Genomic DNA, 16,026 nt, shown 5'->3' on the forward strand with positions numbered 1-16,026 from the left:
AGGACAAGACATGTGATTCGCGACTGACATTTGTTTGCGCTGTAACTGGTAAATACGAAACCGATCTTTGTCTCTGACTTGAAAAGCTCGACTTACTTCATTCTTTTCGATTTTAAAATAGTAATAGGGATTTGCCACTAGCCCGAAGTTGCCATGGTCCGAGTAGCAATTAGTTAGTAATCTTCTCTTAATTCGTTTTGGCCATATTATTCTCTTAATTTAATTAAGTCGTTAATTCCCGAACTATCATTTTTGAATTGATAAAGATTACGGAAACTCATTACTCTCTTAGGGTGCATTTGTTTCGCAGAAAATGAATAATTTAAAAAATATTTTCTTAAAAATAATCACTCATATCACTTACAAAGTTGAACGAACAAAAAATATTTGCATTGGCCACGAAAATGTTAAAACATGAATTGTTGTCTGTAATGATAACATTTTTAATTGACTAATTATTTCAAGCGGCACAAGCGATCATTTTCAGAAAAATATTTTCAAAATAATTCATTTTCCGTGAAACACACGAAACCCTTAAACTCGTTTTGGCCATATTCTTCTCATCATGCTCAAACAATCTTCTCATTTCAATCACTCAGCCTTCTTCATAGAATTATAATCGCTATACTCAATTTCTACACAAGAAAATAGCGAGATAAAGATTACATGCCAAGAACATTCAGTTTTAATTTATTCTCTTTCCCCCAACTCAACGTCTCCCCTTGAATTGTATTCATAGACATTTGTCTTAAATGACCTACACAAACTCAAATCCTAAATATAGTTGCGAGTTCTACCTTCAATCGCTTCAGAGAAAAAGTTCCCAAAACAAGTCATTGTTTCCACAACAGTCTGCCATTCTGTGTATCTGCTGGTAAAAGGCAAAAACTATTTGATCTTTTGTAGTTCTTTTTTGCAGGATTCTCATACTTAAAAATCAGCTGTGAAATACTCTTATTTGTAGATGCTCGCCATCACACATTTGGACCATTCACTTCGTTGGTAGCATGTTCGCCTTTTACAATCAGGTCCATCCAAATTTTTTTGACTATCAGGTCATACAGTTTGTTCATCATACACAATTAGGTTCCTTCAAGTTTATTGATATTTTTCATGTCTTATAGTCTGTTCACTTTTTACTGGTCCATCCGACCTCTTTGACAATCTCACATCCTACAGTTTGCTCACCCTCTGCAAATCGGTACATCCAAGCTTACTGATGCCCTCGTGCCTTGTAGTTGATTCACCTTCCAGTAGTCCATCCAAATCCTTTCTACTTCCAGTAGTTTGTTAAATATATGCGAAATTGTCTTCGATATATATGCATATAGGATAATTACCTCACTGATGAACAAAAAAATCAAATTTTAAGTGCATATAGAATAGATGAGTATGGACAGCGTATTGAGGATGAAAATGGACAAATCATTCAAGATGCTGTCGATACACTCATCTTCTCTATATCACTTCACTTTACAGGAAATCCTTCACACATAAGAGAGAGAAATCAAGATCATTTATCAAAAATGAAAAGCAAATTCTTAGGGGATTCAGAGAATATAAAGACCTTTTCTTAGAAAGAGTCTTAGTTAGTGCAGATTGTAATGAACCTTTATACATAATACATATATACACACACACATCCAATAATTTGTTACTTTCTACAAAGTCCTTGCAAGCTCTGCAACGTATTTATGGTCGAACAACTTGTTCACATTCGACAATATACTGAAGGTCCTTTCCACACACACTAAAATGCACATGATCCTGTTATCAACACCATTTGCATATGATTTTATTTATGTGTAAAAGTTGTACCTCTGATACACTCAAATGCACGTATCAATACCCTTTGATTATTTTATGATTTTCAAAAGAAATGCATTGGAGAGACTTTCCCCGGTAATCATTTTTTTTTAATATGAATTACTTATACATTCAAATGCACATATTGGCGACCTTTGAGTATAAGTTCACAATAACTAATGACAATGCGCACATGAGACGCGCGATCAAGCCAAACAGCTCTAGGTTAAACCACATACTAATTTTTCAAAAAAAAGGCTTGTGCACCATAGCCCTAGCTAGAGCTCACCATAGCCCTAGCTAGCTCACCTTAATCTTCAATTTGAACGAAGAATTAGAACGGGTTACGCGTATAAAATACTGAATAAATCATGGGGGTCAAAAAAGAGGAGAAGAGAAAAATATACGATCCTGGGGATGACGAAAGGAAGTTTTGGAAGGACTCAAAGCAAAGATACGAAACTAGAGAGAGAGAGAGAGAGAGAGAGAGAGAGAGAGAGAGAGAGGGGGGGGGGTTTGGTGGACCCAAACCCTTCGCCGAATAACGACACCCATGACCGCGTTGAGAGCTGCATGAATGGCAACCTCAACCTCCTCAATTAATTCTCTCTCCCTCTCTCTCTGTCTCTCATTTCCCCCTTCGTTTTCTTGTTTTACGGTGTTTCTCCGTTTTTTTATTCAAGAAATAATGTGGGTATAGGACAGTCTCTAGAGAGAGAGAGAGAGAGAAGAGGAGAGAGAAAGAGCATCTGCTAGACATGTAAGAGCCTTTCGGTCGCTGTGCTCTGTGTGTGTGTGTGTGGTCTGTAACGTTAAATGATTGAACAACAGTGAGAGTTTTTATTGAGAGCCCTTGATGATAACAGATTGATAGATAGACAGATAGATCCGTTCTGTTCACCAGAACGAAACAACTGAGCTTAGGGGGAGAAAGAGAGACAGAGTACTTAGAGAGAGAGAGAGAGAGAAAGAGAGAGAGAGAGAGAGAGAGCGAAGAAGAAGCAAAATAGGGTCGTCTCGTCTCGCTTCAACCCCAGTAGATCCACTGCGACAGTTGTTTCCCTCTCTTCATCTTCTCCGGATTGTAGCTGTCACCTCCTTTTGATATTTACCCTCTTGGATCTTTCTGTGCCTCTGTGTGTGTGTGTGGGGGGGGCTGTCTCAAACTCTCTTCACCCAGAAGCTTCACTCTCTCTCAAGGTAAACTCAACCCTTCACATCACAACCACCCCACCAAAAAGAAGAAAAGAAAAAGGGGGTAACGAGAGGGTTTAATTAGATTTGCGTTATCTGTATGTTGCATGACTTGGTCAGATGTTCAAGAACCACAGAAACAACTCAAGTACATGCCTACTGGTTTCTTTGTTGAATCGGATTGCTTTTTTGATAATTCAGCTGGGCTAGGGTTGAAGAAGAAGGAGAGCAGGGCGGAAGAAAGAATCGACCAGGAAGAGATTGCCCGCCAAACAGAGAGAGGGGGAGAGAAAGAGAGAAGAGAGAGAAAGCAGGTGTTAGATAGAGAGATATGGCATCAACATCATCATCGACACCGTTCTTCAGCCTCGGAGACGAGAGCCAAAACCAGATGATGCTTCAGCAGCAATCCTCCACGACAACCTCTTCGACTGGCCCGACGCCGGCGCCGCCCAAGAAGAAGAGGAACCAGCCCGGAACTCCAAGCAAGTCCCCCACCTTTATCCTCTTTCAATTCTAATCTCTATGCTTCCTTGCAAAAAAAATGGGGGAATTTCTTTTCCCTTTTTTTTCTATCTGGGTTTTTGCTCATTAGCAGCAGTTACTCTCTCTCTCTCTCTCTCTCTCCCTTGACTTCTCTTCACACTTTTTCAATGGAGAGAAGAGAAAAAATTCAATACACATCCGTTGCGGTTCTCATTTCACATAATATATGTACCCTTTTGTTTGTATGTTCTTCTTGAGCTAAAAGATTTAATTCTTGGTTCAATTTTGTTCTTTCTTTTCCTAATTGTCTTTTTTTTGTTTGGTCTTTGCCTCTTTTTTTTTGTTGGGACCTTGCAGATCCAGACGCAGAAGTGATAGCACTATCTCCCAAGACCCTAATGGCAACAAACAGGTTCATTTGTGAGGTATGCAACAAAGGGTTCCAAAGGGAGCAAAACCTACAGCTCCACAGAAGAGGACACAACCTGCCTTGGAAGCTGAAGCAGAAGACCACAAAGGACGTGAAGCGCAAGGTCTACCTCTGCCCCGAGCCCACCTGCGTCCACCACGACCCGTCCCGGGCCCTTGGCGACCTCACCGGCATCAAGAAGCACTACTCACGCAAGCATGGCGAGAAGAAGTGGAAGTGCGAGAAGTGCTCCAAGCGCTATGCTGTCCAGTCTGATTGGAAGGCCCACTCCAAGATCTGCGGCACTCGGGAATACCGATGCGATTGCGGCACTCTCTTCTCTAGGTACGCTGCTACTATTACACTAATTTCACTCCACTACACTACACTCTTATCTATCTTACTCTGTGTGTTCACTATCCAATGAAGCCTACGCCATGGTTAGTGTTTTATTAGAAGCTTTTCGATGATAACTTCAATCATTCAGTCCCCATTGAATCGCACGAGCTGACCCTGAAAAGCAATTTGCTTTTTTAGCCCAAAGCTTGAGAAAAAGAACCGGGACAAGAGGGATTTTATGCTTTTTGAACCTCAAAACACAAAAGGAGGAAAAGGGTTCATTCGATTTTGAATGATGGGTAGTCCGAGGTTACTCATCTTTTATTTCTTTTTTCCTTTATAAGACTTCAAATTTGGGTCATCTCACTTATCTCTGATTGTCATTCGGTGTTTGGGTAAATCCATAGCCAGCACAAACAAAAAAGCTACCTCTTTCTGAATCTTCATCATCTTGTGCTTGGCTGTCCATGCGTACGTGGAGGTTAACGACCCAAGGACAGCCTCCACGTGAACATCTGTGTGAAACGGAGTGGTCTGAAAAACAACAAGGATCTTTTTTTCCTTCTTTTTTCGCATTTCTTCGGTTTCAAAGTGAGAGCAAAAAATTTGAAGCTTGTTTTTGTTTTTCCTTTTTTTCAGAACTTGTTCATTCCTCGAGAACAACGCCCTTTCTCACTCATTCATCTGTCTATCTTGTTTTGTTTTTTGGGCCTTCCTTGTTCACGTGTAGTTTAACGACGCGAGGGAGTGTTTTTGTCGTCGTTTCTCACGAGCAGCATAATATTGTTTCCAGTCTTTTGTTCTCTTCTAGCTTGGCTCCATTGTACACCTCTCTCTCTCTCTCTCTCTCTCTCTCTCTGGTCCTCTCCTTTTCATGAAAACGTCTTGACATTTTTGCCAAAGATGCCCTCCCGCCCTCCCTCCCTCTCTCTCTCGACTAGCCATTCTCTTTCCTAGTCTTTTGAGATAATTGCCTCGTTCAGTGACCTTGCAAGTGTAGGCTCTCATGGGTCGATCAGAGGCGCTCCAAAAGTTCTTGGTTTTTTATCTTTTGGCTGAAAACGGTGACCCAGATTGTCCAAGGGGTTCGCTTCTTGCAATTACTCAAATGGATGAGTTTTTGGGAAAAAAGTTTTAGGTGGCTTTCACCAAATTGGCAAATAATTCTATCCTCTCATTTAATGAAGAGCCAGTTCCGGACATGGTAAACTTAGGGTTTTTATTTGATTGTTCACGAATCATTATCGACATATGGGGTTTCGATAGTAGGATTCCGGGTCTCTCGCGCCTTAAATTCTTTTCCATAATTGGGTACCGCATTTAATAGGGCTTCATTCATTTCGGGAATTTCTTTTCGGGACGGAATTTGTTTGTGCCTCATCATTTCTTCATCACCTATAGCCATAATTGCCCTCCTTTCGACTCCTATTGGAGTTGTCCCTCCCCTTTAGTATTCTACCTTCTTTTGCCTATACCGGAATTTGTCCTTCATTTAGAAAATCAGTATGGCTTTTATGTATAAAACTAATGCAATGGAAATTCACTGCTTTCTTATTGATTCACGATCATCCTGCTTCATTTTAACCTTTAGCTTTACCTATAGCTAGTGGTAATGCGTTTGGAGACTATGGAATTAGCTAGTGAAATCAATAGTAATCACTGTCACTAAGACCATAAAGGGTCCATGGCGCGTCGTATCAATCACTCATTCACTATTTGTTGGTCCTAACTGAGTCGTACGTGATTAAACAACTAAGTATTGATGTCCATAGCAATTAGAGGACCGATTTATTTTCAAAAACCACTCTTTGTTCAGATCTTCCAGGAGCATGTGGAAAGTTGGCTCATGGATATTAGAACAAAAATGAAGACCATGTCAACTTTGTTTATTTTCTCCTATAGGCCCTAACCCTCATTTTCCACAAGTCATTTTCAATATGCATTTGCCTCGTCCTTTCACGTTATAATCGTTAAACTCGATACTCCTCATAGCTTCATCGAAGCAAATAAAAGTTTCCTTTTTTCTGCGCAGGCGCGACAGTTTCATCACTCACAGGGCCTTCTGCGACGCACTAGCTCAAGAAAGCGCGAGGCACCCATCGAGCTTAAACACTTTAGGGAGCAACCTCTATGGCAACAACATCAGTTTGGGCCTCTCTCACCAGGTTGGCTCCCAATTGCCCATCCTCCAATCCCATAACCACCCGCCAAGCAACATGCTCCGGCTCGGCGGTGCCTCCAACTCCTCTACCTTCTCGCAGCCGCCTCCACAAATGCCTCCCCCTCCTCCCGCCGCGTTTTTCAAGCCCGAAGCCGCCGACTCCCTGCACGAGCTCCCAAGCCACAATCCTCTCTCCGGGTTGATGCAGCTGCCAAACCTCCAAGGTAACGCTAGTGCCTCCCAATCGAACCTCTTCAACCTCAGCTTCTTTGGCAACAATGCCGCCGCTGCCAGCTTGGGCACCGGCGACAATGCCACCACTGCCTCAGCCGCCGCCGCCAACTTTCAATCTCCAGGCTTCTTGGGCCAGTTCAACGGCGGGAACAATGGCGGCAACCAAGCGGCTGGTCTCTTCTCAGATGACCGGGTCGGGTCAGGCTTTTCTTCTTTATTCAACGCCTCAGCGCAGAATGAGAACATGGTGGCTCACATGTCCGCAACTGCGCTGCTTCAAAAGGCAGCTCAAATGGGGTCCATAACGAGCAGCAACAGCTCCTCGTTGTTGGGCGGATTGGGGAGCTCATCAGGCGGCAGCGGCAGCGCTGTCAACCGGCAAATGAGGTCCGTCAACTTTGGTGGAGGCAGCGGCAATTTTCCTGACAGCGGCGGGAAGCTGCCACCACAGATGGAAAGCGAGAACCATCTCCGAGGCTTGATCAGTTCCTTCGCCAGTGGAAGCTCTTCGATATTCGGAGGTGGGGGTGGTCATGAGCATGAGAACAGCTTCGGTGGGTTCAATGAAAGCAATATCTCGTTGGATCACCATCATCATCAGGACCAAGGTAGTGCGAGCTTCTGCAATGTGAACGACGCCAAGTTGCACCAAAATCTCACGACGAGCATGGGAGGGTCCGATAAGTTGACTTTGGACTTCCTGGGTGTGGGAGGGATGATGAGGAAGAGATCGGACGGTAGTTTCGCGCACAGAGAGCAGCAGCAGCAGCAACAACAACAACATGGGACGATCAACATGAGTTCTCTACACGGCGACAGGAAGTCAGAGCAGGGAAGTCAACCATTTGGGAGTTCGAAAATGCACTGAAGGAATTGAGGGTTAACCGAGAACTTGAGAAGGGCAAAAGAGGTCAGTCCATCAGTTGGTAGGTTTTTCTAAAGGATAAATATGTGCGGCGAGAAAAAAAAATTGTAAGAAGAAAAAACGCATGTCAAAGTAGGGTTTGTCTCTATTAGGGTTTTTTCTGGTTTTTTTTGTTTTCCGTATCTTCAGGAAGAATGTGCCACCCCCACTCTCACCTCCATATTTTTTCTATTCGAACAATTCAGTTTGTAATGTTGGCTACAATTGAATGTGTACTTGCTTAGTTAGAGCAACAAGCTCGCATACACGTCCTCTCTCTCTCTCTCTCTCTCTCTCTCTCTCTCTCTCTCTCTCTCTCTCTCTCTCTCTCTCTCTCTCTCTCTCTCTCTCTCTCTCTCTCTCTCTCTCATCCATGAAGAATTATTGTTTTTTGGCCATATCCAAGCAGGAGCTATTTATTGCCGGTACGTTGCTGCGGTGGAAACACTGGTGAAGTTGGGTTTTTATGTTTCCTAATGTGTTGCGCATGTCTTTATTATATGGTTGGGTTCCACGTTATTTTTGAAAAATTAGGGTACAGGCTCATTCTACGATGATTACAATGGTACATTTTTAAGTCAAATTTATGATGCAACCATTCTATTGATGTCTATATGCATTTATCCTGTTCTAGCGAAACAAATAATATCATTTTTCCTAAGATCACATATGAAGTCCACATGATTTGTGAAGAACGTACGGTTAAGTTTAAGTTTGTGAACTAGCTTTTGTCGACTATGACTATGTTATCTTATGTTTTATAGTTCTTCTCTGCATCAATGAATATGCTAAAAAATACATTATGGGTTCTTTTCCCGACAGTTTGAACTCCTAAGAAAAAGAGGTTTATCTGGAAACGGTGCCTAAGCATATCTCATGAAGAATCGGTTATGATTAAGAAACAGTTATCATTTGATTCGGAGCAAAGATAACTGTTAGTCTCAGCCAGGTATCTGCATAAGGCCACGACAGTAGGAACCGTACGTACGTTAGTTTCAAAACATTGCCTACAGTTGCCCAGGAAGTTTCATCGCCCCCCCTCTATGTTTCGTGTCCTGAGCGCCCTTGCTCGGTGAGCTTCCAAGAAGATGACAATTTTTCCATAACTGGCCAATTGCCACGAGAAAGAGACTGTGACTCTACGGAAAGGAAGCAGCAGAATGTCAAGAACAAGGACAGTTCACGAGTGACGAAAACCCCTTTTCTTTTTCTTTGCTTTTTTTCTTTTGCTTTCTTCCCACAGAATGAAGTACGTCAATTTTCCATTTTGGAGACTAGTAGTGGCAGCTACCAGTCGCTCATGTGTCGTGTTGCTTTTTTCTTGTTATAGTTGTTCGTGTAGAGACCGAGGAGAAAAAGCAACGGATGATGGCTTCTTTTGAATATTTTATAGTTTCGACAAAGAATTTCGTTCGTTCACCTAATACCTAACCCTAATTTTATAGAATTTTTGTTCTCGTGTTCTATTTGACTCCCACATCATGCTGAAATCCAGGATCTCCCCCCCTGTTGACATTCCGTAGACGCTTTCCACGCGTTTCCTTCCATCTTACTTCTTCAGACCCTTGCTTGGATCTCTCTCTCTCACTTTCTCATGATATGATAATTTTTTGAACTTATATATTGAATATTCTCCTCTAAGGAGCTCCTAGTGTAGCCGGTTCCTAGGCCCGAGCAAACCTAATGTGGAACTTTTTGTCTCGTTGATGGTTCATATAGCACAAAACTGGTTCTTGGATGGTATTTAGCTTAGAACTTGCGGGAGTGGCTGCCGGGTTTGCTGTACGTACATGCGTTATTGGAGACTGACATGTGATGACTGTCTGTTTTTTCCTTTCTTTATCTTGGTTTTGTCACAGAGTGTTTATAGGCCAATCACTTGGAGGAATCTGCAGTCCGTGACTTGTTCGCAGATCTAACTGTTTTTACTCCTGATAATTTGAATTCCCCGAAGGTGAACCTTATCGAGTGTTGTCATGTAGGGTTCCTGACACTTGGTCCCCAAAAAGATAACAAGTTAAAGAATATAAAAAAGTGGGGTTCCAAAAGGCACGAAAATCGGTCTTTTCTACAGCAGCTGTAACTGGTTGTTCATCAAGCATCTAGCCTAGTGAAAACTTTCGAACGATGATGCTCGCTCAAGTTCTTCCAACAAGCTCACCTTTTGTGTCATTGTAGTGTTGTCACAATATATTTGCTTGTCAATAGGCATACACACGTTGAGATTTTGTTTTTTTTGCCAGACACAACACATGGACATTGATGAAATACATCAAATAAAGGCAAAGACAATGTAGTAGAAGCTTTATTATATTCACATCATTTTCTAACAACTTTGTTTTTTGGAATAATTTATAGTGCATATTTTAATGGAGAGATATGCATTGTAATGGTCTCTCGAATAACTATTTTTCTAGATTGCAACTTACTCATTGAAAGAATCGGATCATATACGGGTCCACGTGAAATTTTCATGTTTGACAACTATGTTGAACAAGGTGCATGAGCATCGACCGAGAGAGGCAGATGGAGACAGAGAGGTGGAAAAAGCTCAATGGATTGGTTAAATCAAGTTTCTCTAGAGAGGGAGACGAAGAGTTGGAAAAATATACAATAGGTCGATTGATTAATAAACTCTCCATTCGACTGAATGGATTTTCTTTTCTGTGGTGTCAATTGATTCCATAAAAATGTTACTTTAATTACTATCTAACAATAAATTATTATGTGCAGTGTACATTCCATTATTTTGTAGATTTCGATGCCACCAAATAATTGAGACTACAAAGTTTTAGAATTCAAGATATTACGTGGTAATATTTTAAGAATACATTGTTTGACATGGTTTTATTTTTGGATAAAATATCGAAAAAGATATTTTCAGCACTGGCAATTTTCAGAAGTTATGTGATATAAGTCTGAGCACTCGAAAAGTTTTAGAATTTCTAGGTTGTCCATTTAACACAAGTACAGAACAACACTAACATGAGTAATTGCAAACTATTCAATCCATTCGACCCCCCCAAAAAAAAACTATTCAAGCCACAAATAATTGCAGCAGAAAGGCTTCCACCCAATAATTGACCAACAAGATATTACATTTCAACGAGAAACAATTGCTGCCAAAGAAAAAAACGAGAAAACAATTTTTTAGGAAGTAAAGAGACCCTAGCTCTAATATATATATATATATTAAGCGACGTCAACGTATAAACTTATTTTAAAGGGAAAATGACACAAATAGTCCATAAATTTTGACCAAATGTGCAATGTTATATTTAAATTTTTTCGTTCAACAGAGTTCTTAAACTATTTCTAAGTGTTTAGTCTAGTCCCTAAATTTTAATTTGTTCAATCTAGTCATTCAACTTTCCATTAAAAGGTCAAAAGTTTTCATAATTACACTATTACTTGGATTTTAGAATACCTTCATTTGAATCTATTTCCTAAATCAACAAAAAGAATATGGGTATCTTTTTATTACTTTTGTTATTTTTTGTTCCTTATACGATACCTCCATTCAAGTATATTTAATTTATAATCTCTATAATAATAAAAGTAGAATCTCATTTAAAGTTGTATCGGGTTGATATTCCTGCTATTTTAATTTCGTAATTAATAGATATAACCAAATCTATTTAAGAAAAAAACACAAAAAATTGAATATTATATCTATCTAAAAGATTAGGAAAAATATTTAGATTAATATAAGTATGAGACATTTATACGAAAATTACTATCGTAATTGACTATTATCATGGAAAACATTTATTTTAAAATAAAAGGTATATGAATCCGATGTAACTCTAAATGGGCCTATATATACTTAGTGGAACTATAGTGATATTTATAAAGACCAAAAAGGTAAAAGATAATAAAAAGAGAACATATTTCTTGTTGATTTTTAGGAAATGGATTGAAATGAAAATAGTTCAAAATTATGGACAATAATTTAATTATGAAAACTTGTAAATAGTACCAAAGGAACGATTTGACTTTATTATAGAAAGCCGAGGGACTAGATTGAATAAGTTGAAAGTTTAAGGACTAGATTGAATATTTAGGAATAGTTCGAAAACCACATTCAACTACTTAAAAGTCCAATGATGATGTACATTGGAACAAAATTTATGGACTATTTATCTCATTTTTCCTATATCAAATTGCAAAAATTGAGGCTAAATTAATTAAATAGTTTGAAAATAGACATGCTAGAATTCTGGCAAAAAACAAAATCAAAGAGTACAATAAACGAGAATGATATTTGATTAGGGGTAAGCAACGAGGTCGGTTCAACCCGGGAACTACACCGAACTAGCCATACCCAATTGGTTGTAGGAAGAATTGGTTAGGTTCTCGGTTCCCAAAAAACTAACTTTAGCATTTAACCAATTCGATTTCCGATTCTTGTATTAAAACCGCTGGTTCGACTGAGGAACTGACCAAGTAGGTAGGTTCTAAGGTCGAATCAGTTTAGAATTGATCTTATGTACCTTGTTTTAAAAAATATATAGTAAAAGTTCTAGGCCGATTCCAAGAATAACCAGTTCGATTACTGATTCCACTTTTTCCAAACCAAGATCTATAGTGTAGGTTCTAGGTTCTTATCTCGAAATCGACCCAACCAGAAACCAATCACCTCTATATATAAATGTAGCCTTTCAGTATGCAAATACATACTATATAACAGAATTTTTGCGGTAAATAACATGACGTATTTGGATTTAAGATTGAATATGACTTAAGTTTTCAGATGTTTAGTTGCAGTCTGTCATATAAGAAAGTATAACATTTTTATAGATGTAGTATATAGCATATTAATTGTGGACAAGTAAATTACTGGCTATCTATACCATTAATTGCAAATCTTATATCCATGGACAACTGCGTTAATCAGTAGTTTACTTATCTTTCCCAAATTTCAGCTCTCTAAAGTTTAAACCTTTTTCGATCAATCCTCCAGAGAAAAAGTTAAAAGAATTCCACGAAATGCCCCCGTCTTTTTCATGGAGATGTATTCCGGTGACATGGTATGCAAAAATTGGAGAAAATCGCAACCTAAAAATAGTCAAGATAATTGCAAGTAATCACATAAACATTTGACTTTCCAAAATTGAATATAAGACTGTTTCATTTTTACAACCATATAAGACTGTTTCAAGAAATCTGGCATGATGTTGGGCTCAGGTCACATCTTTGGATCTTTATACTTTAGCCTTTCCTACAAATGCTCAACTTCAAGAATTCAAAAGCCCCACAGGAAATGAAACTGCGTGCCCACCATCTAATGCAAACTGGAAAAGGAACGTACGAGCAGACCCGATAACAAAAGCCCAGGAGTCAAGTGACATGAGCAAGTCCTCCAAAAGCCCGAAAGGCAACTCTCTCTCCCTCTCTTCGGTTTCCAGACATCGCATCAGGTTCGAAGCTTCAAGCTGGTTAAATCTGTGCGGTAAAAGACCAACAGTAGTAACTTGTTGCGAGAAGCACCTCGAGCTTTTGGGGTTTTACGACGAGGGGCGGATCAAGGAACATGGAGATGTATACGTGCACGTGTGTGTCTTATTTGGAGATATAAGACTTCATAAAAGTAACTCGTTCCTGTATGTGAATGTTGTGTTTAGCTGATTCCGGTTAGTTGGAGAAACGGATAAGATGTCTCTATCGTTGAAAGAATACTACACAAATCTCTATCAATGCGACTTATTCGAGTACGTTAATGGCGTTTCCAAATCCTATGGATGATGTGGGAAATAGATTGATGCTTGTGTTGTTGTAAGAGGTTTAAGTGGCGGGCATCAAAGGTTGTGCTATCTTCAAGGAGTAGACGATAATTTTCATTTGGATGTGTAGGGAGGATTTAGAGATGGACCCTGCCCTTGGATGCAAAGTATTAGATGGGAGATGTGTGTTCTACAATGATGAACAAGCCAAAGATATGATCTTTTCATAACAAGATATGGCCTTGATCTTTTCCTCATCTTCAGCACATAATGAATATTTTCTTTTAGTGTATATATATAAAAGCAAAATATCATCTTGATCTTTTCCTTATCTTTAGCACAAGATGAATACGTCTTAAAATGTACATATAAAGCAACTCATTTTATAAAATAGTGTGAGGGAGAAACAATCCATACTAAAAGTACCCTTTCACTTTTCTCATCTTTGGATATATTTATTTTCCTGTTATCTTTTTGTTTAGATTTTTTAATCAAATTTGGTATCAGAGCTCCTTGATGAAGGCCCCTTTCATAAAGAGAATTAATGGCGTCTGTATCAGGCTCTTCTACCTACTCCATTCATCCAATTTTCGCTCAAGCCATCTATATTACCTCCTTTCTCCCAGCTCCAACTACTCCAAATGTAATCTCCACTCCCCCAATCGGTGAGAAATTTGACGGAACAAATTTTGTAAGTTGGAAAACACGTCGAACTCCCTGCCTCTTGGCTTCCTGACTTCTTTCCACTGTAGAAGGCACCAAACAGGCTCCACCACAGCACATCCAGCAGTAGGAGAGCAACCCCAACACAACTCCAACTCAGAATCTAGCATACACAACCTGGTTAATAAGAGACCAAACTGCCAACGGGTGGATAATGGCCACCTCCACCACACCAATAGTCACCCTATCCAAACACCGCACCTCGGCTTCGGCTTCAACATGGGCTTATCTTTCTTCTTTATATGCGGCTAAATCTTCAGCCTGGGTTTCATCTCTCCGAATGCAACTGCAAACAATTAACAAAGGCGAAAGATCAGTCACAGGATACATACAACGACTAAAATCTGTGATCAACTCTCAACCATGGGTTTCATCTCTCCGAATGCAACTGCAAACAAATTAACAAAGGCGAAAGATCAGTCACAGGATACATACAACGACTAAAATCTGTGATCAACTCTCAACCATGAGTGAGATTGTTTCTGAAAATGAATATCAAAGTCATCTTTTTCGTGGCCTTGGCAGTGAGTATGACCAACTTGCAATTGCAATTTCGATGCAAACCCAAGCTAATCCACTCTCCCTATCTCATCAAGGCCGAATTGAACTGTCCAATTTCAACATAGCACAACCACCCCCTGCCGCCTTTGCCACATACATTGGAACAACACCATTTTCAGCTAATCCGAGAAGCTTCTCCCTCACTGGCCGAAACAACTCTTTAGGTCTCCATATAGTGCAGCAAAGTGGCATTTTACCCACTCCAAATTCGCCGCCAGTTGATCGTGGTTGTGGCTGCTGTAACACTGTTTATTGCCAATTGTGCCAATGCCCAGGTTACAAAGTTGACACATGTGGAAAAGATATAACTCACATTTTGTACCTCCACCAACTCCCAATATGCCAACCCAAATCAGCCTACGTATAATCCACCCGCAACCCAAACACAAACTCAACCCCAACAACTTGGACCATCTCCCTAGGTTTACTACAATTCTCTTAGCTCCGCCACCCTCTGCTTTTGCTGCTGCTTGTGGTACCAGGATTCTGGTGCATCTCAACATGTTAATCATAGTACCACTATACTGTCTAATGCCACTCCATATGTGGGTCCTCAACAACTCACCGTGGGTTGGAGTCTCTCTTCCCATCACCCACACAGGTACTCTTGAACCTATTTCATCCACTCATTTTCGTCTTTCAAATTTTTAGTTGTCCCTTCTATCTCTCAATTTGCCATTGGCAATAATTGTGTCTTTATGTTTTATGGTATTCACTTTCGTGCCATTTCTTTTCGAACCAATCATATTCTACTCGTGCGCAATTCTTCCCCACATGTTGACACCTAAATTTTAGCGACCCGGTTAATAGTTCATTGCATAAAAAATTAGGGATCGATCTTGGCCCCTAGACAAAAAAAAAAGAGTTAAAAAGCATATAGTTAATAGGAGCGTATTTTGTTACCAGGTAAGTTCATGAATTACATTGAAATTGGACTGGCGGTGGTTTAAAGTACCACGCTTATTTAAATTAATCGAAATGAGCCCATGAAGTGAAAATTTTGCCAAAGCCCATGTGATGGCCGAAAGTTATAAGATGAGGCAACAAGTTGATTCTATTGATCATAATTGGCAAAAGTACATCACAAGTGCCATAACTTGTGTACGGGAATCACTTTGGTGCCATAATTTTTTTTCGGATCACTTTGGTGCCAAGTTGGAGAAAAAGAGATCACTTTAGTGCCAATTTGGCCGGAAATCCGACGTGGCATTTTTTATTAATTTTTTACGCCGACGTGGCTCGCCGGAGGCTGAGTCAGCGTGTACAGTTAGCATTTTTAATTTTAAATAAATTTTTTAGCATGTACAGTCAGCATTTTTAATTTTAAATATTTTTTTTCCTTTTTTTTTTCTTCTTTCCTTTTTCTTTTCTTTTCTTTTTTTTCTTTTCTCCCCTCGCCGGCCGGTTGCCGGTGGCCGGCCGGCCACCGGCGAAGCCCGGGAAGGGCTGGGCGAGGGCGGCCTTGCCCATGGCCGGCAAGGGGCGG

The 16,026-nt window shown here is 40.0% G+C and overlaps 1 protein-coding gene across 3 annotated transcripts; it reads left to right on the forward strand.

Moving 5' to 3' along the window:
- Nucleotides 1–2,424: 2,424 nt before the first annotated feature.
- LOC115670677 (protein indeterminate-domain 5, chloroplastic-like) lies at nucleotides 2,425–7,799 on the forward strand. Of its 3 annotated transcripts, none has more exons than XM_056309468.1 (4): nucleotides 2,425–2,566; nucleotides 3,202–3,485; nucleotides 3,844–4,240; nucleotides 6,267–7,799. In XM_056309468.1, the coding sequence occupies exons 2-4, from the start codon at nucleotides 3,332–3,334 to the stop codon at nucleotides 7,495–7,497; spliced, it is 1,782 nt and encodes a 593-aa protein (XP_056165443.1). In that variant the 5' UTR covers nucleotides 2,425–2,566; nucleotides 3,202–3,331; the 3' UTR covers nucleotides 7,498–7,799. The 3 variants fall into 3 exon arrangements, with proteins under 3 accessions (XP_056165443.1, XP_056165442.1, XP_030447860.1); XM_056309467.1 differs by lacking the exon at nucleotides 2,425–2,566 and adding an exon at nucleotides 2,594–3,006; XM_030592000.2 differs by lacking the exon at nucleotides 2,425–2,566 and having other exon boundaries at nucleotides 3,013–3,485.
- The last annotated feature ends 8,227 nt before the right edge of the window (nucleotides 7,800–16,026 follow it).

Source organism: Syzygium oleosum, unplaced genomic scaffold, assembly GCF_021117445.2.
Source record: "Syzygium oleosum isolate NSW1041296 unplaced genomic scaffold, Sole_v2.1 Sole_v2.03, whole genome shotgun sequence".
NCBI classification, from domain to species: Eukaryota; Viridiplantae; Streptophyta; class Magnoliopsida; order Myrtales; family Myrtaceae; genus Syzygium; species Syzygium oleosum.